The sequence below is a fragment of the Besnoitia besnoiti genome, chromosome I (genome assembly GCF_002563875.1).
Source record: "Besnoitia besnoiti strain Bb-Ger1 chromosome I, whole genome shotgun sequence".
Lineage (NCBI taxonomy): Eukaryota > Apicomplexa > Conoidasida > Eucoccidiorida > Sarcocystidae > Besnoitia > Besnoitia besnoiti.
This window is the reverse complement of record NC_042356.1, coordinates 2,371,364-2,395,177: the sequence shown is the minus strand read 5'-3', so window position 1 is coordinate 2,395,177 and position 23,814 is coordinate 2,371,364. Positions and strand designations below refer to the sequence as shown.

Below are 23,814 nucleotides of genomic sequence, written 5' to 3'. Positions count from 1 at the left end.
TTCCGAGGTCTCTGTTGTAACTTGCTGAACTCAGTCACGCTACAGCTATGTTTACATTCGAGCGCATCTATTGTGCGTCGCGCGCGTCTCGTGGCTCGCGCGACTTCCCGTGAGGTGGGTGAAGCCGTGCCAAAGAAATGTATCGTCTGATTTTCTCTTCTGAGTCTTCTGCATCTGATCTTGGACTTTCTACTTATACACCTTTAAGGCCTGAAGACTGTGAAGTGGAGCCCTAGCTTGTGGCGCTGCAAACAACCCATCAATACTGGCTGAGAAAGCGCTCCTAAGAAATGTGCAACTGACCAACGATCGATGACAACGCCGAACACTCCTGAGCAGATCTATGCGCACCTGACAACTCAGGCGTATTATATGTGTATGTATATTTATAGGCGTGTTTACATGTTGGGCATGCTGGCGTGCCGATACGAAAATACGTGGACGCACGCATGCGTTTGTGTCCTATTTGCTGTTTCCATGTCTCAAGGCCCTACAATTACGTAGTCTTTCTCATACCGGAACTGGGGGGCGGAGGAAAGGAGGCTGTCTAAATGCATCTTTTTCTAGGCGTAGACAGGCGTGCAGAAACCCGCGCCGTTGCATGCAGAAAGGTAGGGATGACCCTTTTCTTCTGTTTTCCAAAGACGCTGTCCGGGGTTCCTCAACCCTTTCATACGCATGCTACATCTGCGGAAGCTACACGTGGGGGATTAGACGAGATTGAAACTCACACTTTGTGCCTTCGGACTGGAAACCACTCAAGAGCGCCACCATGTACATCCGCTTCGCTACAGGCATATATACACGTCCACGTAGCTCAAATAAATCTTTATATGTTTATATACATGTCTACGCATGAATACGCGGAGGGAGACCTACACACGCCCGGTCCGATGCACGGCGGGTCTCACACACACACACACACACTACCACGCAAGGCAGCGAAGCTGTCACTCTCATCCCCCCCCACAGCAAACGAGACGAGAGCGAATCGAGAAGGACGCCCGATTCATAGTCGCAGCCGCCACAGCACCGGATTCCTCCACGATGAACGCCTGTTGCTCAACCGTCACTGCATGGGAAGATGAAGATTAACGCGAGTATATACACGGCGATGCATGGCAGGCCCCTGGGCGAAAGGGGGCCTGGTGGACGCGTCCCCGGCGCAGGGCAGTGAAGCAGCCAAGCGTAGAAGCACTTCTGCTGGGCGCGCTGGCGCATGCGACGGCGAACCGCTCCAACGAAGTCCACCTAGAACTGCCCAGACGAGATCTTCGCGAAGCGCTTCTTGCGCAGCTTCAGCTGCTGTCTGCGCTCGAGCATCTGCTGGCGGAGGTGACGCGCCGTTCGCCAGTTATCGACGCGCCCTGCAGAAAAAACACAGCGTAGGAAGAAGGAAAGAGAGTACAGGACTGCCTCCTCTCCGCCAGCCGTCTCTGCACACGTGGTCCGCTCCTCTACGGCTTCGCCACCTCTCCCCCTCCGCCTCCCCCCCCCCCCCCCCCGTTTTTTCGGGTCCTTTTGCATGCGGCGCGTTCCCTAGCTCACCGGTTGCCTCGAGAGTCCTGCGGAAGTTCTCAGCAGCTCGCATTGCGCGCTTCAGACCGTAGGCCGCGCGGAACCAGCGAATGCGGTGCTGCCCGTCTTCGCGCCACTGCACTGCGAAGACGTTCAACCTGCAAACCCGCGCACGCCACGCAAGAGAAAAAAAACTTAAAAACACACAAACCGAGCGAGTTTTTCAGGCTTGCAGATCAAGGACAGGACGCCCATCCGCAGGCACGTAAGCAATATATACATATATATATGCATATATATGTATAGCTGTCAGTCACGTATGGGACATGCTACAGAAGACGAATACGCGCGAGGCACGCCGAAGGATGGCTGCTGTACCAAGAGTCCTTGTCTATAGAAGGAGAAACTCACTAGATATGCACCCGGGAATACGTATACGCATACAAATAAATATATATATATATATGAAAACTGTGGTACACGCCCGCATCCATGCCACTACGCATGCGCGACAGGGCGGCGTGCGGACAGCTGAATCTCTCAGCCGCGGGACGTGCCTGGGGTAGTAGTCGACGCCTGTGATGGGCGAGAGGCGAATGAAACAGTCGTCCATCTGAATGTTGTATTTCCGCCGGCGCCAGAAGCGATACTTGTGCGTCACGTTCCAGGGGAAGTCTGAGCCGAGACTCACGCCGTCGCGGAGGCTGTCCACTCGCTGCGGAGCGACAGCCGAAAAAAAAGAGAAAAACCCTGACGATGTGCCAGCAATCTTCACGCGCATGAACTGAGCGAATGGATGTTCGCATGCACCGCAAGCATGCGGCAGACTCTCAAAAGGGCTACACAGCGGCCGCCCACTTCGTATCACCTCGAGATTTTGCGGTATTTTGCGTTGAACACAAACGCATAAATAGTATATAATTTGTTTTTATCAGGTAAAAATGCCTGGACAGCGAGGGCGGACACGAGACACAGGCCGCCAGGGAGTCGCGGCACCGACCGCACGAGGCAACAAGAGCTACACATATACCACGCAGACGTCCGCAGCAAAGCTCTGCATGCCTACACAGAAAGACATATATTCATAGATCTATACATATATACACATATCTATACATACAGATACACAAATATATATACCTTTGTATACATACATATACGAATATTTCCAGCGTGAATGTGAGCGGACGCTCGGCGACGCGCTCGCGGATTTCACTCAGGAGAAAGACTCCCAAGAGACCTCGAGGCCTCGGCACTTAGTCGCGCCTGCGGGCTCCAGAGGGTCCGCGAGAGCACGCCTCTGCGTGCCCATACCTATCTCGCGGCGAACCTACCATGTCTCTGAAGAAATCCTTGGGAATGAACTGCTGCATCGGATTCAGCACCGCGCGCGTGTACCCTGGGGGAGGGAGATGCTCAGGCGCTGCGCGCAGGCGGCCGAGACACACGCGGAGGCTCGCCACGATGGAACGAGAGACACGCGCGCAGACATGAGCTGAGACGGGCGGAGACAGCCTGCAGGAAACGACTTAGTCGTGTGCATGCCTGTCGAGGGGCGTGAAGCCCCAGCGGCGAGCGCAGAGAGAGACAGAGAGTTTTGTCGCCATCGTGAGAGGAGGGCACGGCGGACATGAGGCCCAGGGAAAAACGTAGAGAGGAGATGTGCAGGTATTTCCACACTTTATACCGCATTCGGAGGACATTGGCAGGCACTCGCAGTAAGCAGAGACGCATGCGCCTTTGCGCAGCCAGGCAAGTTTCGAGTAGCCAGAGACGCGGGTTGCGGAGTGCGGCCTCACCTGGCACGTGCGGATGAAAAACTTCTCTGCTTTTCGGCTTGTAGGGATGCGCAGAGAAGGCCCGCGTCTGCGAGAAGAGACTCCAAAAGGAGGGCGCCGCGACGCCGAGAGAGGAGGGTGCGAGGTTCCTCGAGGGCGCAGAATCCCCTACGCCGGCGGACCGACCGTCGTCCGTGCGCGGCGCGGGCCTGAGGCGGCCGTGCCGCAGGCGCCAGTCGGCCGCGCATGCAGCTGGGGCCTGAGAGCCGGACGCAGAGGAGCGAGACGCAGACGAGAAGAAAGACAAGGAGCAAGACGTGGCGGAAGACCGGGAGAGGCACGACGGGGGAGGGGAACAAGAAGAAAGAGGAAACGAGGCGGGGAGAGACAGTTGCGGCGACGCGCCCCCAGAGGCGGGGCATATGGAAGAGACACCCGCGGCGGATAAGCGAGGCACTCGTGGAGACTGGAGCGTCTCCGTGGGTCTTTTGCGTCTCTGCTGCAACGCAACTGAAGGGAAAGACGCCACAGAAGAGAACCAAGTCGCCCCGAACCAGCCCGATTGGCTCAGGCGCGGCCGGGCGGCGCGAGGGACCGCGCAGGCGAGAGCCGCCATCGGAGACGAGTCAAGCCGCGAGAAGGAGACAGAGACAGGACGAAACAAGAAGAAATTGCAGAAGCGGACGACGGGAGGGGGAGCGTGAACGCCGCCCCTGCGACCCGAGAAGCAAGAAACAGCGGGGTTGGCAGACAGGCAACGTGAATAAAGGGCGAGCAAGTGCGCCGAGGAAGAGAGCGAGGGCTGATGAAGCTTCGCACCTCAGGGAAGCGAAGAGAGACAAAGAAGATGCAGCGAATATTTCGAAACGAAGAGAGCAGAGGCGACGCCGGGTCGTGAGAAAAGAGAAACGAAGTAGCTAGGCAAAGACGCGGGCTCGTTGCTCCGGATGAACCGTCGCCTCCAGTGCGTGGGCTTCTGGGTGAAGTAGAAAGAAAGGGGGGCGACCAGAAACCGCTCCCGATAGGGAACAAAGTGGAGAGACTTGTGCGTGTCGAGAAATGGCGGCAAGCCGCCACGCGAAAAAGCAGGATCCATCGCGTGCTGGCTCAACGCTGGCGCGTGTGCGCATGCAATCTTTTCGTCTTGAGCTGTGCATGTGCCCGAGAGACAACACCATGGAAGAAACTCTGGAGTTCTTTCTTCTCTCGTCGAGCGGGATGCTCACTGACTATTGGTTTTCCGCTCGTCTTCATGCGCGGACGCCGCGAGGAGAAAAGGGATGGGGTGTCTGCACGGTATGGCCTATAGAACCCGAGCGGGGAAGGAGGATCTTCCATCCGATTCGATAGCCACAGGGACGATTCCTCTTACCCTCGACACCGGCGCGCGAGCTTCGGGCTGCTACCGCGGCCGTCAGGCGCTGTGCCGGCCTGTTGCGCTGGAGCGTTCCCCTAAGTTGGTTTTTTCACATTCTCCACTCTCAGCAACAGGCTTTACACCCGGACTGCGCGCGGCCGCCTTGTAGAGGCGCGCTACGCCGATTTGACCTGATAAGCAACTTCGCGACGCACAACGCACCCCTCGACGGCAGGCGGAGCTGCAAACAGGCTGAGTGGACGCCTACAAGGAGAGAAGCAGCAAAGGCGAGAAGACGAGCCCAGAGGGGGACCGGCGGCGCAGTCTGAGTCGGTTACGGGAGATGGTGTAGAGAGACGAAGGGCGGGGTCCAGGCAGGCGAGGAGACGTTGGCGCCAGGGAGAGAGCGACTTTGTCACAGAGGGTTGCTTCTTCGGTGCTCAGTCCCTCACACTTTTACAGAGCACAGAGAGTACAAGGGGGAAGAAAAAGGGAACGGCGCTGCGTGAGCCACGGCGTCTCTTCCCTGTGTTGACGCGTTTCTCTTGGCTGTGGCGTCCCTCGTGCAACGATGCCGGCACTTTCCTGGATCGCCGGCGAAGGGCCTTCTTTTTGGTCGGCCTCGTCGGCTGTCGCTGTCCGCGCCGCGGCCTCCTTCTCTTCACTGAGGCTGCCTCCGCCTCATCGCGTTCGCCTGCTGTCTGTTCAGTCTCGCGTAGGGGCTCCGTCTTTGCCCGGCGCACGCTGCGCGTCTTCTCCTCTTTCCTCTGCGTCTCAGCGGCCGTCTGGGGCTTCGGCGGCCTCCACGCCGTCTCCTTGGCGCCGTAGACCTTGCTCCTTCACCCGTCAGACTCTGCTCGCCACAGCGGGCCTCCCCCGCCGGGCGCGCCGCCAGACAGGGGCTCCCACCTCTTCGCCTGCGCCCTCTACTACCTTTTCCTCTTCAGAAGTGCCCCTGAGCGTCTCGGCCGCTTCTCTCTGCGCATCCACAGCCGTTCCCCCCAGCGCGCGGCGTGGACGCGGGACAGCGTCGCGTCTCCTGTCTCCGCTGTCTCAACTGCCTCCTGTCGGCGCGTCCTGGCGGGCGCGTCTGTGTTGTGTTTCACCTGGGCCCTTGTGTGTCTCTTGCCTGAGCACTGCTTCGTCTGCGTTGACTGCTTCGCTCTCCGCGGGACGCAGGCGCGGCGCTGTCTGCGTGGATGCATCCACTTTCCCCGCGTCCGCGTCTTCTTCGCGGACCGTTCTGGCTGTGTCCGGGCAAACCCGTGTGCGCGGCATCTCGGGGGCGCGGCTGCTGGAGGGAGACCCCGCTCCGACGCAGCCTTCGGTTCCTTCGCCCGCTCACTTTGCGTTTCTGCGAGAGGTGCATCGTTCTTTTGCATCGTCGCTCTTCGGTGCAAGCGACGCCCTCGGAAACCGAGCCGCTGGAGGAGGGGCGGCGCTTGGAGACGGAGGCAGTGCACAGCCAGAAGATCCGCTCGTCGGGCTCGCACCCCGGCCTCGCATCCCTACGCTTTGCCTAGGGGTGTCTGTACGCCGCGACGTTGTCGGCTACGCGCTCATTCAGGTGAGCCATCGAATCGAGGAGAGCTGAGCCACCGTGCAGTTTGTGCCGCGTGACGAGTGTTTCCTGTGTGCGCGCTCGTGCGATTCGTGCCATCTCCGTAGCCTCTCAGCCCCCCCCGGCGAAAAAAGAGTCAGGTGCCTATGGCCAGTTGCCACGTGGGCTGCCAAATATCTCTCTCTGTATCATACATGTATGCGTAAATAACTGCGCATTTGTGGGGTGTCACAGTCGGAAACGCAGGGACTGTCGGCGGGCGGCTGTGCTTGTATCTGTGACGCGAGTCTGCAAGGTTCCTGCTTCTCCGAGGCCTCCCCGTGGCGTCCGGCTGTTCATGCGCAGTTGCGCCTTTTTAGGTCGGCAGGTGCCTTTCACGTGACTGCGCTGCGGCGATTTCGGTCTGCCTTTCGCGGGCTTTTCTGGTTGTTTCGGCGCCGCGCGGCGCGCCGCATCACTGCCGCGTGCCTGCGACTCGCGTGCGCTGCTGTGCGCAGCCCAGGGCTTCCTGGTTTCCTCTCAAAGTGGGATTCGTCGACCCAGCGGGCGGCGGGGAGAGGCTGACCGAGCGCGCCGCGGAGATCGCCGGGGTGCTGTTGGCCCTGCGCGACCAGCAAGAGAGTCTCCTCCGCCAAGCCCGCGAGGAGACTGCCCCCGCGCCTGCGAGCCGGGGGTCGCCGAAACCGCGGAGGGAATGTTTTTGGATTGTCGGCGTCGAGGAGGCATTGCGCGTCCCGCAGAGCTTCCGCGAGGCGACGCGGGCGGCCGTGCTGCAGCAGCTCAAGGGCGCAGTGTCTGCCGAGCTGCTCAAGATCTTCTCCGTCTCAAATGTCCTCCACGTCGAGCCCAAAACTGCCCGCGCAGCTCTAGGTACGACCGGGGGTTAGTTTCGCACCAGGAACCGTTTAACGGGCCCGTCCACGCCCGAGACGTAGACGCAGCGCCAGCCCCTTCGACGCGCGTGCTCATCTATGGGGGATTTATATTACAAAAAAACAGCTGCGTCTTGTCTCCCGGGCAATCCTGGCAACTCCATCACGTGTACATCTCTCGCGTGCGCAGGATTATATATTAACGCGTGTGTTGGTGCATGTTTGCTGGGTCGGTCGTCGAGCTTCGTCATACATGGACGCCAGCGGAGTCACGCTCTTGTGCACGCGTCACTGGCTGCCTCCGTCCACGCGCTTGTGCACTTGTCGCGCGCCTGTGTTTGGGGATGTGCGTCTCCGCAATATATATATATATATATATATATATATTTATATATTTATATAGATACCCTGTGCAGAGTTGGCAGATGCCTGTGTAGGGCGGGGGCACCCCAAGGACGGGTTTGCGCGGAGTCCGGTGTAGCGGGTTTGTGCCGTCGCTTCTCTGCATTCACACGCATAGCTAAAACCCAACAGGTTCACACATCCAGCAGACGCGAGCGCCTGTGTGTGTAAGCAAGGGTCGCTCTGTGCAGCCTTCTGGCGGGTTGTGGCCTTCGAGGCCCTCTCGGCGATCCCCACGCGCTGCGCCGTGTCCATCGCCATGTCATGTGCAGCACGCGCCGTGAGGGTGCCGCTCGGCTCGAGGCAGGAAGTGCTTCGTTGGCTCTCCGAACAGGTGCGTCTCCACTCTCGCTTCGACTGTGGACTGCTCCAGATTCGCGTTGGGAAGTCGCGGAAAGTAGCCGCACACTGCGTGCGGCATCCGGAGAGCGATGCGCGGAGCCGCGCTGCAGGCGGACGCAGAGCTTCCACTCGGCGCGCGTCGGGTAGGCACGCGCCCTGTTCGCTGTTCAGGCGTGGGTCTCACGTTTCGCTGGTGCCTCTGCTGTGTGTTTTCACTTCATTCTTAGGTTCCCTCTTTTCCATGCAACCTTCGGCGCGAGGAAGCTGCCCTCACGATGGCTGACGCCTGGCTGGTGGCGGTGCATGCGCAGGTGAGGCCTGTCGTCGTCGAGAGCATTGTGTGCAGCTTTCGAGAACGTAAAGAGGGTAGTGGATCTCTGGCGCGCTGTACGACGTAGTTCGTTCTGGTTGCCCTCGCTGCTTGGCTCGCACAGTGCAGCAGAAGCTCGATGCGGGCGCCCAGGTTGGGACGGAATCGCGTGCGGCTGCGCAGCCATCAAAGACGAAGGCTCCTTCTCGGAGGGCCTACCGGGGCGTCCATTGTTTGGTCAGTGTCTCTTTGTGTCCAAGCTCCACTCGCAGCGTGTCGTAGACTCCTGCGTTTGGGTGAGACGGGAGCGCTCCGTTGCTGCGTGTCAGCGCTCAAAACGCGGGCCTTCGTGTGTGTGTGGTTTCAGCGCATGGTGGAGGCCATGCGTCTAAAAGAGCGGCTTCGCACTCTTCTGGCTGCGGAGTCGAGGCAGCGCTTTTCAGACTGGGACTTGTCGGCGGAGCCGAGTCATGCGAGCGGAGCCGCGCTGTCAATTCCGCCGCACCTCTTCAAGCTGGTTGACAGCGTGCGTGCGCCGTCGGGACGCGTGGAGGATCTTCGCAGGGCGGTCGCCGACGCGCCCGACGCGCGAACGCGTAAGGAGACATTTGGGGGGCGCGAGTCGGGCGCGTGCGAGGTGCACAGCTCCAGATGGCGCGTATACGCGTGTCTGGGAATCGCTGAATGCTAAGCAGAGCGCCCTTCTGGCAGACGGCGCTGCGGCTTCCGCATAACAGCCAGAGGAGGGGGGCCGCCTCGCGGCACTGCGACCCTCCTCCGGCCTGTAGCTCGCGTGTCCCACTTCTCTCTGCACCCGCGTGGTGTAGGGCCTCGGCTAGCCCGGGAGGACGTGGTGGTGTAGGGCGTGTCGCGAACTCAATTTGCAGAACGAGCGGCCTCGGATTTCCAAAAGAGTCAATACGGCGCACTGCGCACCGCTAGCTAGCCGTTGAGGAACTGCACCCTTCAAGCGTGGGGACGCAGCCACGTGTGGACGTCTCCTTATGCTGACGCGTCTGCGTGAGAGTGCGCAGTCAGCTCTCGCATGGAGGCGACAACATGCAGTGCGACGTCGTTCTTCGCATGTGCGTGTGATTTGCGCTCGGAGCAGGGTGGATGGCGGCGGCACCGAGCTGCCGGTGAGCTACCCTGCGCGGTCCGTACGGGCTCCAGAAGCCCCTGGCGCGCAGCCACGGGGGCAGGCCACGCCGAGCGAAGAGCAAGGGCGTGCGTCTTGTGTGCTGTTGGTGTGTCTTCCAGGCCGGGAACTTGTGCAGGTCCTCAAGAGCCGACGGGAGAGCGAACTGACGCAAGCAGTTGAACGTCACCTCGACGCTCAGTACCAGTCAGCTCGAGGGCTATTCGTTGCGCCTGCGCAGGCTCCGCACGGGCAGCGAGCCGAGGGAGGATCCGCGAGAAACTCGGGCGGCAGTCTCTTCGTCGAGAGTGTAGACAAGGCCGGAGCCGACTCGCTGTTTTCTGCGTCAGAGCGAGGCGGAACGGAGTTGAACTGGAGCAGGCGAGAGCCTTCTGCGCAGACCGACACCGCGAGGCGCTCGCCAGCGACGACGGGCGCACTTTTTCGGGCTTGGCGGAGGGAACCAGGACTCGACTTGGATGGGGACGGCGAGGAAGAGAAGGTTTGCGCCGCTCACGGCGGCTGCGCAGAGCGCCCGGACGAGGGCATGCACCAGAGGCCCGCGGCGCGGGGGGGGCACAGCCTGGAAGAGGCTGCGGCTCAAGTGGCCGCAGCCAACGCGCGGAAGAGAACGCACAGCAAGTTGCCAGCCTCGGATCATGCTGGAAACCACGCTTCGCGGCCGAGTCCGCCCGTCGCAGAGGGTGGCTTGGATGCTCTCTCTTCAGAGAAAGACGCGGCGAACTCAGGAACAGAGCGCGGGGCGCGAGGGGTGAGCAACCGGGCGGTGCTCGGGACGAGTTCAGTCAATCCTTACTTGCCTACGCGTTCGAAGGCGCCTACTGTGGGACGACGAAGACGGTAGTGCAGCAGCTGAGAGCGAGGGAGAGGTCCTGTGCAAACGCCTGCGTGCGAGCGGCCATAGTCAGGCTGGAAATGCAGCTGCTGATCGGCCTACACGGCCTGTCTGGGCTTACATTTTTCCCACAGCTACGCGCCTTGGCGTACCCCTGGGCAGCATGGTTTCCAAACTGTGCCTCACCTGAAAGTGTGCCTCACCTGAATGGCTTCTGTTGGCTCAGAGCTAGCGGTGTCACAGCCGAAGCTGTGTTTCATCGTGGCAGGCGACCTGGCGATGCCGGGTCTCGACAGACGACAGTCCCTTCACCTATACGGTGTGCATCGTTTTTGCATTCGCGTCTTCTCAAAGGAAAATGATTCCTGGGGATCCTCAAGAACTTAGGTTTCTCTATCTCCTTTGCGGAGTCACCCCATAATTCTAGGAAATAGCATGAGTCTCTTGCTCATGCGACTGGTGTTATACAGGTCTGGATCGCGGGTCGTTTGTGCGTGCGTAGACGTCTCCGTTGGGGGGAGGGGGGGTGGAGGGCGGGACTACCTAGGTTTCACGCTACTTCCGTCCGCAGTACACGTCGTACCACATCAAATTCCCTGACACAACGTAGGCTGGTCGCGGTAAGCAACCAAAAGTGCCACTGCGGCACCAACACGCCCATCGGCCTCTACCAACGCCCATGGGCGGTCAGCTTGGCAGGCGAGCAGGTTGTTCCTGCTCTGTTTGTCCCGAGGCGACCCCCAGTCGGCTCTGTAAACGCCTCCACCGCGTGGAACGGGAAACAGTGTGTGTATCTCGCCCCACCTGAACTCATCACGAATCGTCGTGAGCCGCGATCGGCTCGCAAGCTGTATCGCTCTCTAAGGCCGAGCACCGTGCAGGTAGACAGGCACCCGCTTGATCCTTTGAATCGCACCGACACCGGGGGCCTGTCGTCGGCACTGAACTCGCAATATTTTGCCTGTTGTTTGACTTCAGCGTGCCCGTCCTTGATACTTTCACTGACAGCGGAACAAATTCACCAGCCGTAGTCTCTTTGTCCGTAGTGGGTGAGAGCTTGGATGTACGTAATAGAAGACTTATGCGCCGGGGGGGTCCCTCGTCCAGATGCTGTGGTGCCTCCGCATGCACACTTTTTCGCATGCGCCCTCCGGACACACGCACAAGCTAATTTGTCATTTGCGACAGGCAGTGTGAGAACATACGCAAGAAAGCAGCAACATTCCCTAAGAGAAGTCGCGACAAGGTTGCAGAACCGATGTGCCGACTACTCCACCCTATTTCCCGCCATGTTTGGGGATGCGAACATCTCTGCGGTACTGTGTTTTGAGGCACGTGAACGGTGCGGCGGAAACCAGGACCCCAACGATGAATTAAATTTCTCCCGCAGCGCTTGCTATAGCTAATTTATGATGGAAGAGGGCCTGCGATTGCGGTTCACTCTTTTCTCATGTGTCGCATCCCACTTTATCGACGGGTTGATTGCGCGTTCCCCTCCAGCTCGGCGGGGTCGCGCCCGTCGCCGAGCGAGTCTTCGTCGCAGCAAGGCTGTCACTAACACTTAGGGAGGCTCCGCGTTGTATGGCGTCGGCGAGTGTACTATTTTTTGATTTTGTAGCCTCCACGCTTTGAAGGAGGATGGGGAGCGTGGCGGAGCATCAGGCCGAGGTTCTAGTCTGGGAGCAGTTCCGGGGAATTCCGCGTTGGCTGGCTGTCCTGCTGTGTGTCGGGCTCACATGCTCTTACGTGGCGGCTGTGTACGTCCCGCAGTTTCTGCTTTCGACTTTCCGTTATTTTTGGAGGGGCCCGTCGTCTTCCCCTGGGCTTCAGGCTCGCGCCAGACTGGACAGAGGCTGCGACACCCCCGCGGCGTGCTGCTCGTCCTCGAGTGAGACAGTCCAGAGCCACACGCGGCGCCTGCCGAATTCAGATCGCCAGCTGGGCTGCGCCGGCCGCTTCACTCACTCGCAGCGGCCTGCTGTGCAGAGTCCCGCCGGTCGGAGCGCTGGCGCATGGCGTGCCTGTGGGGTGGCGCAGCCGGCGAGTGCGTCGTCGTCGTCACGGCCGACCCGAGCGCCGCTGCCGAATGAACCTGTTGAGATCTGCCTTGTTTCTTCAGCATGTCGCTCCGTGGATGCAGGATGCGATCTTGCGCATGGTTCTCGCAGGGGATCGCCTTCGCGCAGGAGGCAGCCTAGTCCCCTGGCAGACCGCACTCAGGCGCCGATGGTGTCTTCTGAGGAGGACGATCGCTCCCCGCTGCCGCCAGGCTTCTTAGGCTTCCCGCCTTCTGCGGAGCTGCATCCGCATCAGCTCCTTCCTCCGCGGTCGGCCGAAGTTGATGGAAGAAAACGCGAGGCTTCTTCGTCACCGGCGGGTGCCTGGGGTAGCGACGGAGAAGGCCACAGCGAGGGCGGTCGCAGGCCTACAGAAAGCGCACGGACACGAATTGACGGCCGTACGTCTGAGGGAGCTTCTCTCGCCGGCTCATCTGGCGCGTGCAGAGTCTCTGCAGGCGACGCCGGAGGCATAGAGGAACTCAGCGACAACCTGGTCGATCATCTTCTTAGGGATTTTTCGGCCGTCGACTGCTGCAGCGGGAGTGCAGTCGTGTCACGCACGCTGGCGCTGCTGCTCCACTCTGTGGGCGCCGTGGGTGTCTGCCTTTTCCTGTGTTTGCGCCTTGGTCTCACAAACACTGGCGGGTGTGAAGGAGCAGCGCCAGACGGCCAACTGCACGGAGCGGGTTCCGGGACTCCACCAGAGGCCTCTCGCTCCAGCGGGGGTACGAGTCATTCGGACGCTGGCGGCCTGCGAGATAGCAGAGGTGCGAATTTAGGCCTGGATGAACCGAACTTGAGACGGTGGGCGCCGGCAGGCATGTTGTCATTTCTTCTTGTTTCCTTCGGCCTTCCGCAAGCGGAGGAGGGCGCGGACTGGCTGTCTCCTTCCCTCGTCAGCTTAAAGCTGCTGCTAGCTTTGTACGGCCCGTCGCTTGTGGTGCGGAGTGTCCCTCCTCTTCTTGTTGCTGCGAAACGCTTGCGCTCTGCTAGTCTCTGCGCGGCGGCGTCATGTGCGCCGACCAGCGTGAGAGCCCCCCCTCAGCCGTCGGCTCCTGGAGGCGGCGACACTCATAGGTATAAAGCGGCTCGCCCTCAGTTTTGCAGGCAGAGCGACACTGCCAGGTCGTTTCTTTCCGCGCCGCACGGACAGATGGAAGGTCAACTTTTGGAGGTTGAAGGCGACCGGAGATATCAAGGGGAAGCGAAAACCGGAACAGTGATGGGGGACGTAGGCGTTTCCAGTGGGTCACCAGCACAGCAGCTGGTCTGCGCGGACGGCGGCGGCAGTACGGTGGTGAAACCAATGACGGGAAAACATCATCAGGGAAATAAGCGTTGTGAAGGCGATTCGTGCCTGCTCAGCGGCGGATCAAACGACGGATACAAACAGCACACTCTGGAAATACCCGAAGGCCTCGCATCGCTCACAAGCGACATCCGGGAAGGGTTCTGGCCGTTTGTTCGAGCATGTGTAGTGGCCCCGGTTGTCGAAGAGTTCCTGTTTCGCGGGGTTTTCGTGGCGCTTCTTGCTGGGCATATTGGGTGTCTGGGCACTTGCGCGGGCGTCTCGATTCTGTTTGCGCTTGCCCACATTCACCATTTCGTCCTTTCTGTGGTGGCAGACGCATATGAACAGGACTTGCCAGTACCACGACCTCTCGGAATGAACTCAGACGAGAAAAATTGCGCTGTACGTGGCCGTGACAACTCTTGCAAATCTCTCATCGCTGGGCGTCAGATGCCAGCTTTCCCTTCATCTGATGATCCTTCGGTAGCAATGAGGACTGAAAAAACTGAGTGTGTGGGCGGATCCCTGGGGTCGTCTACTACGTTGCTCGCGTGCGCCGGTGAGAAAAAGGGGAAGAACAGTCCCGCGGAGTATCCCACCGTCTCGCCGTGTCTGCTTCCCCCACCGCGTGGCGCGTGTGAAGGAGCACAGAGATACCGAGACTCGCAAGGCATGACGACGCTTTGCTTTTCATCCCGCCTGGTGGGGCGCGAGGGAGGTTTTGCGTTGAGACGTGTCGGTCGATGCATTCAAGTTGCAGCTGAGGCATTCAAGCGGGCTCAGAAACAACTGCTTCTAACATTTGCGTTCTCGTGGGCGTGCACCTACCTTCACTTACGCAGTGTGAATTTCCGCGGAGACAGTCAGGGAACCCGGGCACTTCACACGGGGGGCCAAAACGGAATGTGCGTTTCTCATTGTGGTGTCACTTCAGTCACCGCCGATGCTAGGTATGAACATTCTGGTTCGCCTGTGCTCGCGTTGGGAGGCGGACCGGGGGAATCGGGCCCGCGTCGGTGTTTTCGTGGACCTGCGTTGCTTTCTGCCATCATTTTGCACGCTGGATGCAACCTGCTGCAGCTGCCGGATGCTGGTTTTCTGTACCAGCGCAGTCACCCCCTGCATAAATGGGCTTCAATCATAGTGATGTCGTACGGAGCTGCAGTTGCTGCGTTCACTGCAACCCTCGCAGCCCTCTAGTTGGTTCGTGAACAACACGGGGGATGTAACGCCGGTGCGCCGCCGCGCAACCGGTCGATGCTTCCTGTCAACTGCTTTTTCCACCCGCGTGAGGGTCCCCACTACGCTGCAGCATGCTGAGCTGTCGTTGTCTGTCTGAACGCCTGCTACCCTGAAAAAGATGCAGACTTTTTTCACACGGTGGAGCGTGCCCACGGCCACCGTCGCACGCGGGATGCAGAGACAGTTTGCCGCTAGAATGTCTCTTGGCTGCCGAATGTTTATGTGGCTACCCTTTTACTATGACGCATTTGCTGTCGTCAGGGTCTACAGAGGCCGCTTTGGCCGCTGGTAATGACGCAGGCGAACGGCACCCCGTACGTGCACGCGCAAAAAGAGTTAACGACGGTCTTTAGGGGAAACGTCGGCGATTTTGAGAAAGAAGTCATGAAGAAGACGGAGAGAATCGGGCTCTGCGGCGAGATAGACGCGGCAGCGCCAGTCTGGGGCACCAAGCATCGACGTGCGTACTGTTTCTAACGCCGTTCTCGAGGTTTTCTGGTCACTATACCGCACACGTAGACGGATGAGAGCACAATTATTTTGCGGTGAGGTATGATGGTCGCCCCCAGAGTGTTTTGTATGCCACTGCGTTCCGTGTTGGAAGGCAATATGCGCTCCCACGGACAGCATAAGCGAACAGGGAAATGAGTGAACCAGCAACGTCAGCTAGGGTTAGATCTGTTTAGTGTTTAGTGACACCATGCAAGTACAATGCCCAGCCAAACAGTCCGCGATATCTAGTGTTTCCGCGACGCCTCTTTGCCTGCTTCCGAGAGCTGCCAACTCGTAGCCAGCAGTCAATCCTCTGGCAGCTAGTACCACGCGCTCTCTAATCGCGGCACACGTGCTGAACGCTAGTTGTCCGAGAGGAACCAACGCAGCACGACCAGACCTGTAGTCTTTGAACCCAGACTAGGTAATTCTGCCGCTGCTGCCAGGGGAGCGGCGCGAGCACCGGTCACCCCAGCGCTGGAAGAACGCAGGTGTTCCCGTCGCAGATATATGGGTCTCTCGCAGCTACAACAACATCCAGCGTTCTCGTGCACGACGGCAGACGGATCGATTCACGGACTGCCCAAGCGAATTGTCCTGCGCTGACGGTTGGTGCGCCCCACAGGCACCGGGCACCTTCCGGGAGGTTCAAGAGTGTGTCGATGCACAACGCGCACGCGGAATATAGTTTCAGAGCAGCTGTTAAGCCTGGATGTCCCGGGGAGCCAACTTCTAGCAAGGAGAGCGTTGTCCCTGGCAGCGTCCTGCCCCAGGTCCACGGCACGCATTTGCACCTCGTCAGGCTCCGTCTGGCCTCGCTCGAAATCGGTAGCTCGCGCGGAAGAGCTCCGTCGCACGAGCAGGCGACTGGTCGCTCGAAACGCGGCTCTGCTGACATTCGGCCGAGCACAGTGAGGCAGGGGCTGTCAGTGCTGGTCGGGGGCGGGCAAGAAGCAGAGCTTCGCGCTCCAGGCCTGCTGAGCATGCGGCGCTCCTAGAACGTGTCGCCTCAAGGCGCAACCGGCTCGCCGACCTCTCCACAGGCGTCAAGCTTTTCCGCAGCGTTCCCCTCTCCCGATGGCGACCCAGGGCTAACAAGACAGTAGGGACAAATCAGCGCCGGACATCCGCCGGCCCGAGCCAGGCGTTCCTAAGGCCGCATCAGCGATCTGCGTCTTCGGTCAGATCGATCAGATTCATGGCTCTTCGCTCCTCCTCTTTCAGCGCTCTTTTGTCCTGCAGCGCACACGCGTAGAACGGAGACAGCAGAGACAGCACGCCGTCGACGCGCTGGCTACTGCGTGGTGTGCGCCTCGGCAGACTCGAGCTGTGTCCGTTCAACGGAACTGCGGACCTAGCAATAGCAAATACTCGGCACCACCATGCCGAGTGTCGTTGGCTGTTTCCCGCGGTGTGATCTGCATTCCACGGGCGAACACGCCCGCGGCGTGCACGCCTGGAAACTCCACAGAGTCTCCCCAATACGCAGACGCCACACACGCCTCCAGCGCGCAGGGCGAGCTGCTCGAACGCTCTCCACAAACTGGAAGACTGCAGCGTCTTGAAGCCGCCGCGCTGACTCAAGCGAAGGCCCCCCACCCGTAGCGCCTGCCCCTTTGAACTGCTTGAAACCACCAGCGCAAGGTCGCCAAAAAACCGGCAGTCAGAAAAGGGGGAGCGCCGTCAGCCGCGCACACAGCAGCAGTGCATCGGGCAGGGCTCTCAGCCAGGTAACTGCGCAGGTGGGCAGTGACCTGACCCGACATGGCTCGCTCAGCTCTGGGGCCGCGTTTCTGCGTCGCGTCCACCTGGAGGCGCTCCGCAGGCGAATGTGCCCGTCGCCACGGAGGGGTCTGCTATGGCTCCGGTCTGCAAGCCTTATCTCACGACTGGATCTAACTCAGGGATCAGTGCACGTCGGAGAGCTTACTTCTTCAGTTGGCTGCAGACGGATGATCCTGTTGCACGCCGGAACAAGATCCTTCTCCTTGTGAATGCGCCCTTTGGATCTGAGGAAGTCTGCAACTGCGTCCAACTCCTGCTCCGTGATATAAAAGTACTTGCCGCGATCATCGAGGACTCCACTCAGACGCCCGCAGTCCTCCAGAGACCGAATGCGTTGAACCACGTCCTGCCGGGAGGCGCGCAACCAATGGGCACCATGGAAAACTCTCAGTGCCCTCTCCCTCCGTGCGCAAACGCCTCCTTCCCTGTGAACCAGACGCATTCACTACGTAATCGTGCAGCCCACACGCTGGTCACGCTCACTCCTACTACGACTATGGGCACCTCTGTTGCGTCACCCGAGCACCCCCTCCGCCGTTCCCCCCCCCCCACCCCACCCGCGTCAAAATCCGCGTCCCGTCTCAGCACAAGCCCGTGCTGGCGATCCACGCACACTAGGAAAGCTGCAGCTGACCCTTTGCAACACGGCCCTTCGGCTTCACACAGAGATCGCGTCTCGCCATGTGCCGAGACACACACGTAGGCGCGAACGCCCGCTCGTCGCACACGGGCTGAACAATGAAGGCTACCGCGGACGCACCTTAGTATGAAGGCCAAACTCAGCCGCAAGGTCGTCAAGCTCCGTCATCTTGTGGACTTTGATGAAGTTGATAAATCGTTCCAACTCGCGATTCTCTTCCTCCTCGTCCCTCGCCATCTCGCCAGACTCTTCCACGGCGAACATGGCCTGCGGCACACGCCATCAGGCCCGTGTAAGAAAAAGTGAGTTGGCGACGCTCAAGCTCGCACAGGCATCGATGCAGCCACGCTCGTACACCTACCCATCCACGCGATACAAGCGCATGCCTGTGCGTGGAGGCCCGCGGAGAGATGTCAAGTTACGCGCACACTGGAAGCCATGCCTCACCCTAGTCGACTTTCGAGACAGCACCGCTACCGGCGCCGTGCCCACGCGTCTAGGAGCCAGCCCAGTTTATAGAAACAGTCATATGCAGGCGCTGTGAGTGCCGCATCACTACCAGGATACAGCTCTCCTCACAGCCCCGCCCGCGTGCGAGAGGTGTAACTGACGCAGAAGTAAATGACTATAGCTGGAGCGATGCATCCCTTAAGACCCGTGAATCAATATACGCACGGAGACGAAGAAGCAAGTGTTGCGTGCAAAGTCCTCAATTCCCACCCTGCTGCTACTTGTCTAACCAGATGCTGAACGCCAACAAATGCACAAGATCGATAGAAGCCGCAGAGGCCGCCAAGCGGTTTCTGGGCGTACATGCCTCGAGCCACCTCCGCACCCCGGCAGAGAAGGCACGACTAAGCACAGCTCAGCCCTCGCGTCTCCTACGCATCCGGTTCTAGTCAGTGGCTCGCCTTACCTTCCATTTGTTGTACTCATCTTCTTCTTGCCTCCGTTTTTCTTCCTGCTTCCGCTGTTCCTCTTCCTCTCTTCGCTGTCTCTCCTTTTCCCGCTCCAGCTGGCGCAGACGGTACGTCTCCCCTTTCTTCGGCGCTGCGCGCTGCACCGGCGCGTCTCCGTCACTGTTTTCCTCTCGTTCTTGCCTCTGACCCTGCTGCTGCCGGCGTTCCTCTCTGCGTGCTTCACGTTCTTCACGTCTCCGCTGGGCCGCCGTCAGCGCTTCGGCGCCCGCGGCGGTCGCGGCGCCTGGGGCTCCGCCCTCGCCAGCCACGCCCATTCTTCCGGCGGCGTCGCCGGCGCGGCCTTCAGCTTGAGTGTATGCCTCTGCCTGGGGCGCGGCGATCAGGCTCTCGAGAGCCGACCGGTCCAAGCGCCGTCTGCGCGCCTGCTGCTGAGTCGAAGGGCTGCGCGAAAATCCGCGCGGCCGCGGCGTGGGACAGAACAGACACGCAGAGGAGTCGCGTGACACAAGAAGCGACGCCTTCTGAGAGCCGAAACATGCCATCAGGGACGAGTGCCTCCAGCGCGACGCGAGGCGGAGGGGGCGAGGCACCTGCCGGTGGGAGCCGCTGCGTCGAGGTCAGCGCCAGAAAGCGCAGTCGGCGACGGTTTTCTATCTGCAGAGCCAGAGGAATATCCGCCCCCTCTGCAAGCGTCGATACACGGACATGTAAGCCTAGTCCACGGATGCGTGTACATGCTTACCTGCCCCGCGGCTGCACTCCTCCAGCCGGTGCCGGCTCCTCTGCCTTCTCCTTCTCTTCCGCCGCCTGCAGTAGGTGATACAGATACACTGCGACGCCGAAGAGTGCGATGAACGCGGCGATGGCAACAGGAATGTGGAGGAATCCCGAGAAGTCGGCGGCGTCGACAGGGCGGTTGGGCGCCTGGGTAGGGCGGCGACCGCCGGCCGTCTGCGCGTGGGCGAGAAGAGCGCACGAAACGGAGAGACACGCCACCGTCGCTCTCAGTGAGGCCGCCCAAGATGGGCGAGCCCGCGATGACAGAGGCACGCTGGAAGGCTCGCAAACGTGCGTCCCAGCCGCTGCAGATGGATCCATCATGGCGGGGGGGGGAGGAGGAAGGGGGGGAAGGGTGGGGGACGGCGGCTCGAGTCTGCGGAGGCGAGAGAGGGCGGACGCTGTAAGAAAACGCCCCGCGGACAGCTCGCAGTGCAGACCAAATGAGACCGAATCACGAGTTTCGTGTTGAGGAGCAAGTGCAGAAAGGCCGAAAAGGCGGGTCGACAGCTTTGCGTTGCGGCGGCGACGGAGAGGAGGTGGGGAATGCCATCCAAGCGGTGCAGGACAACACAGCACTTTCAAGTAGCAGCGAACAACGCGGACATCCAACTCAAGAGGGACTGAGCAGTCCAGTGAAGCACGCGGCCAAGAGACAAAGGTGGCAACCGATGAGACGGCGACCTGCGCAAAGGCAGTGCGGCGACGCAGTCAGCGCTTCCCGCTTAGCACACTGCATGCATCTGATGCGCGGTGCGCGCTTGATGGTGCTGAATACGTCCTGGGGCACGAAATGCGAAGCAGGAAATTGCAAGGAACGGCTCTTCTGGGGGAGGGTGACAGGTGACAGTTGGCAGGTCGCCGCTGACAGTTGAGCGCCGACGAGGAGGGACCTGCGAAGCGGCGAGGAAGGCAAGAGAAATGCCCGAGGGCGGTGGACGGCCGACTTCAGAAAAGCAGAAGACGGAGAGACCGAGCCATCTATGACCCGTTTTCGCCGACAGTATTTCCTTCCGATAGAGTCTTCCGGTGTACACCACAACGCAGCAGTCGATCCAGCGGGCGTGCCTCACGCCGCGCCGAAGGAAATTTAGGACATCAAAAACGCAGCGCCGAGCCTCAGAAGATACAGCAACGCCGCTGAAGAACCTGAGCAGGTCCCTGAGTCCTCTCGGGAGCGGGGGGACAGGTCACGCAGAGTGACGAAAAACAGTGCGCGCGGGATGCGAAGGTTTAGAGTTCCAACATCGCGCGTTGGAAAGTCCACACGTGGGCGTTTCTCAAAGTGCAGATGGAGCAGACTTTCGAGAAAGACAGAAGCTTCACAAAAAATACAGCAAGGCAACGGAAAGGCTGTCTGAAGTCTGGGTCACCTACTGGGCCTTTCAGGGAAGACAGCTACACATGTCGTGGCGACGTCGAACGGCACGACCCCTGAAGCATCGCATGTTTGCTGCCGTTTTTAGCGGAAAACAAAAACAGCACGGGCAGGCCATGTCATCACGGAAGCAGGAAGAAGTGTCCGAGGAGAAAGCGACCATCGAACTGCAGACGTAGTCGTCGATGACAAAAGACTGCTTGCCGGATCGCTCTTCCGGCGCATGCGCAGTAGTCTCACGGGTCCGCGAGACAAGTTCTGCATGCGTCAGCTTTACGACGAGGAGGGCGGTCTTTCTGAATGCAAGTAACCCATTGTTCGTCCATTAGGTAGGAAAAGGGTTTTCTGAAGGCGTTTGTCGCCGGGAAAGCACCCCTTCACTAGCCGCCAAGTCATGAAGCAGACGAGACCGACTAACTCCTTCTGAGACCTTGCTGTTGCCGTGCGGTCGCTCAACCCTGGCGCTGAGAGTGAACTGCCTTTGAAGACATCTGATGTAGCATCAGAAAGGTTTCTTGTATAGGCGCGATGGAACTCTCCAATCTTCCCGAAGATTGAGTAAAGCCGACACCGAGAAGAGCTCTGCCACGGTCTTCGTGAGGCGGCCCCTCAAGGCCAAAGAATCGTATGCGCGTAGTTAACTCTTTCGAGCCACGCCGTCAGGCAGAGGTCGCGCCTCTGCGCCGGTAGCTTTAGTTGTTCCTTGACTTGTTTCTCGCTGATAGCCTATGCTGAGGCAGTATGAGTTAAAACCTTCAGCGGACAGTATGTCCCGTATCTCGAGACGCATAGACAACCTGACAGTCGCGGCGTCGTTCCTGTGTCATGCCGAGCACGCAGTCGTGAATCAGCGGATATTTGTTTATCTCTATATTGTTCAGTGCGCTAGATGTATTCACAAGCACAGTACAGCGCTCGCGACAGGCAGAAACGCGCATAAAATGGTGACGGCTGCTGGTGATGTGACCTCGCCTCCCGAGTTGGCGAACGCTGCCTCCCTCCTCTACCCTTCCTCATGCCGCGCAGCGCAAGGAACTTGCCTGCTGCGCACGCCGTCTTCTGAAAAAGTGAGCAGTGCTCACAGGTTACGGCAGAGCCAAGCATTCAGCTGTTCGTGTGGGCGGCGTGTAGGGGCCAACTACTTGCGCAGATATGAACGCCTTTTCCCCACTGTAAACTTTGTGAAGACGCATGCAAAGACCACGCGGTACTGGCTTTCGGGCCTCTGCCTCCCCAGGAAAACTGGGGAACCCTCCCGGATAATACTTGACTCTTCTATAGTTTAACCGGAAATCCAACACTTTTAGCTGTCTTAAGCAGTCCAGTGGGTTTTTAGTATCACATTTATAAGTAGCTATCGTCGGTTCTACCGCAAACCATTAAGATTACGAAGTTATGATTTCATGTCATCCAAAACCGGTGGTTTGTTAGTATTTATGTCTTATACTCCCCAGAAAAAGCTGATAAATAATCCCCTCCGAACGACCAATATACACTAGTACAAAGAAGTTGTTTATTCGATTTGAGTTATACAGTTCTGGGCTTTATCTTTTATGCTGTTTTTACCAAATAGCTCACTGCGTGCTTCGGATCAGACCTAAAGAGTTACAGTGGTATTAGCAGTATCTAGTGTTCAGTTGTTATCTGATTGGTATTGCACGCACAAGAGACTCTCTGGGACGTCCTACACGCGCCGGCGCGTGCAGACACTGGGCATCCTTCGGAAGCACTTGGAAAACACCTTGCATGAGTCCCAAAGCGCGCCTCATTGAGAAGCTGTGGCACCATGGCGAAAAATCTTTTCAGACAGGGAAGCGAAATCGAGGCGACTCTGTTTTACAAGCGCGCTTGACGGGCAAAACTGTCATGAGCTGGTTTAGTTTTACCACCGTTATGTTCGCGAGGTCGCCTCCCGAAGTCACAGCACCGGCAGAACTGGTCGCACAGGCGAGACGATACTGTCGAGAAATACATGAAGGACTGCATCTCTAATAGGCCCTGTATGATGCGTCCGAGTATACTGATGTTTTCGCTGTTGCTCAGAACCTGCCAAGCATGTCAGGTTCCTCGAGTCCAGTTCACTTTCCTGCGCATATCTTATGAATCGATGCTGTGCCGCGGAGACACGCTCGCTGCGCTCTATACCACTGCCGGTAGTCATAACTGGTCAGGCAACATACACGGTACTTCTGCATGTGCTTCGCTCTCTGTGGACGCGTATTTACCCGGCCGCGGAGATCTTTTCTCGTACGTTGGCACTCTGTGTCCACGAAGCGAAATTGTTGGTTCCGGGGATTGAAGGTTCAGGGGACAGCCGCCCTTTCGGGGATCGACAGAACACGAAAGCCAAGAAGGAACGACAAGACGCCATAGAAGTCCAACTAAATGGATACAGAAAACAATTTTTCGGTGGTGGGAGGCACTCCGAGTCGCCACCTCATGTCCCCCAAAAAGACGAAGCGGCACCTTTCGAGCCGACCATCGGAGACACGGCCTCGCCGAGGAAGACACGAATTCTATTCACACGAGATCCGCCGCGCGGGTCAGCCGCAGAATCTGAGCCAAAACGCGGACGAGATTCACAGACGCGACGTCGGCAGGAACACGGCCACGAAGACAAAAGAAAAAGAGCGGACCAACGACTCTGCATCTTCCACTGTAGCGCCTTTTCCCCGCCTTGCTCTGATGATTTGCGTCGGTAGGACGCAAATCATCTGCCCCCTGCCGCGTCCGCACGAAAGAAGCAACGAGGAACTTGAAAAACAAATGGATGCCACCCAGCAGCGACCTGAGAGCAGTCAGAAAAAGACGAAGTTTTGCATCGGTCGCCTGCGCAGGATCCTGCCGCCTCTCTTTTCGTGTGTCACACGGCCACACTCGGCAGCCCCGCCTCCACGCACCGGTTGTCAGGAAGCCAAGCGCAAGCGAGACTCACAGCAGAAAACGGATACGCACACGCATCTACGAAGCGACGCACACGCGGACTACCCAGGCACCTTGTCCTGCGGATGAGACGCGTTTCGGTCTGCGCGCAAGCGTCTGCTCTTCTCGCGCTTCAGCCAACCGGCATGTCGTCGGCTTGCCGAGGGTGCCGA

At 59.2% G+C, this 23,814-nt stretch overlaps 4 protein-coding genes across 4 annotated transcripts; 2 read left to right on the top strand and 2 right to left on the bottom strand.

The window, feature by feature from the left end:
- Positions 1 to 1,251: 1,251 nt before the first annotated feature.
- Positions 1,252 to 3,912, bottom strand: BESB_003560 (uncharacterized protein; the record flags this gene model as incomplete). Its single annotated transcript, XM_029359111.1, has 5 exons — positions 1,252 to 1,367; positions 1,549 to 1,676; positions 2,076 to 2,229; positions 2,849 to 2,941; positions 3,318 to 3,912. The coding sequence occupies 5 exons, from the start codon at positions 3,910 to 3,912 to the stop codon at positions 1,252 to 1,254; spliced, it is 1,086 nt and encodes a 361-aa protein (XP_029222024.1).
- A 1,312-nt stretch (positions 3,913 to 5,224) lies between these two features.
- Positions 5,225 to 10,143, top strand: BESB_003550 (uncharacterized protein; the record flags this gene model as incomplete). The annotated part of the gene is made up of 6 exons (XM_029359110.1): positions 5,225 to 6,220; positions 6,712 to 7,084; positions 7,761 to 7,822; positions 8,058 to 8,141; positions 8,508 to 8,736; positions 9,401 to 10,143. The coding sequence occupies 6 exons, from the start codon at positions 5,225 to 5,227 to the stop codon at positions 10,141 to 10,143; spliced, it is 2,487 nt and encodes an 828-aa protein (XP_029222023.1).
- Positions 10,144 to 11,772: 1,629 nt separating this feature from the next.
- On the top strand, positions 11,773 to 15,204 carry BESB_003540 (uncharacterized protein; the record flags this gene model as incomplete). The annotated part of the gene is made up of 2 exons (XM_029359109.1): positions 11,773 to 13,887; positions 14,989 to 15,204. The coding sequence occupies 2 exons, from the start codon at positions 11,773 to 11,775 to the stop codon at positions 15,202 to 15,204; spliced, it is 2,331 nt and encodes a 776-aa protein (XP_029222022.1).
- Positions 15,205 to 16,380: 1,176 nt separating this feature from the next.
- BESB_003530 (uncharacterized protein) lies at positions 16,381 to 19,665 on the bottom strand (the record flags this gene model as incomplete). Its single annotated transcript, XM_029359108.1, has 5 exons — positions 16,381 to 16,455; positions 17,150 to 17,350; positions 17,765 to 17,911; positions 18,561 to 19,005; positions 19,307 to 19,665. 5 exons carry the CDS (start codon positions 19,663 to 19,665, stop codon positions 16,381 to 16,383), a joined length of 1,227 nt encoding a protein of 408 aa, XP_029222021.1.
- Between the last annotated feature and the right edge of the window lie 4,149 nt (positions 19,666 to 23,814).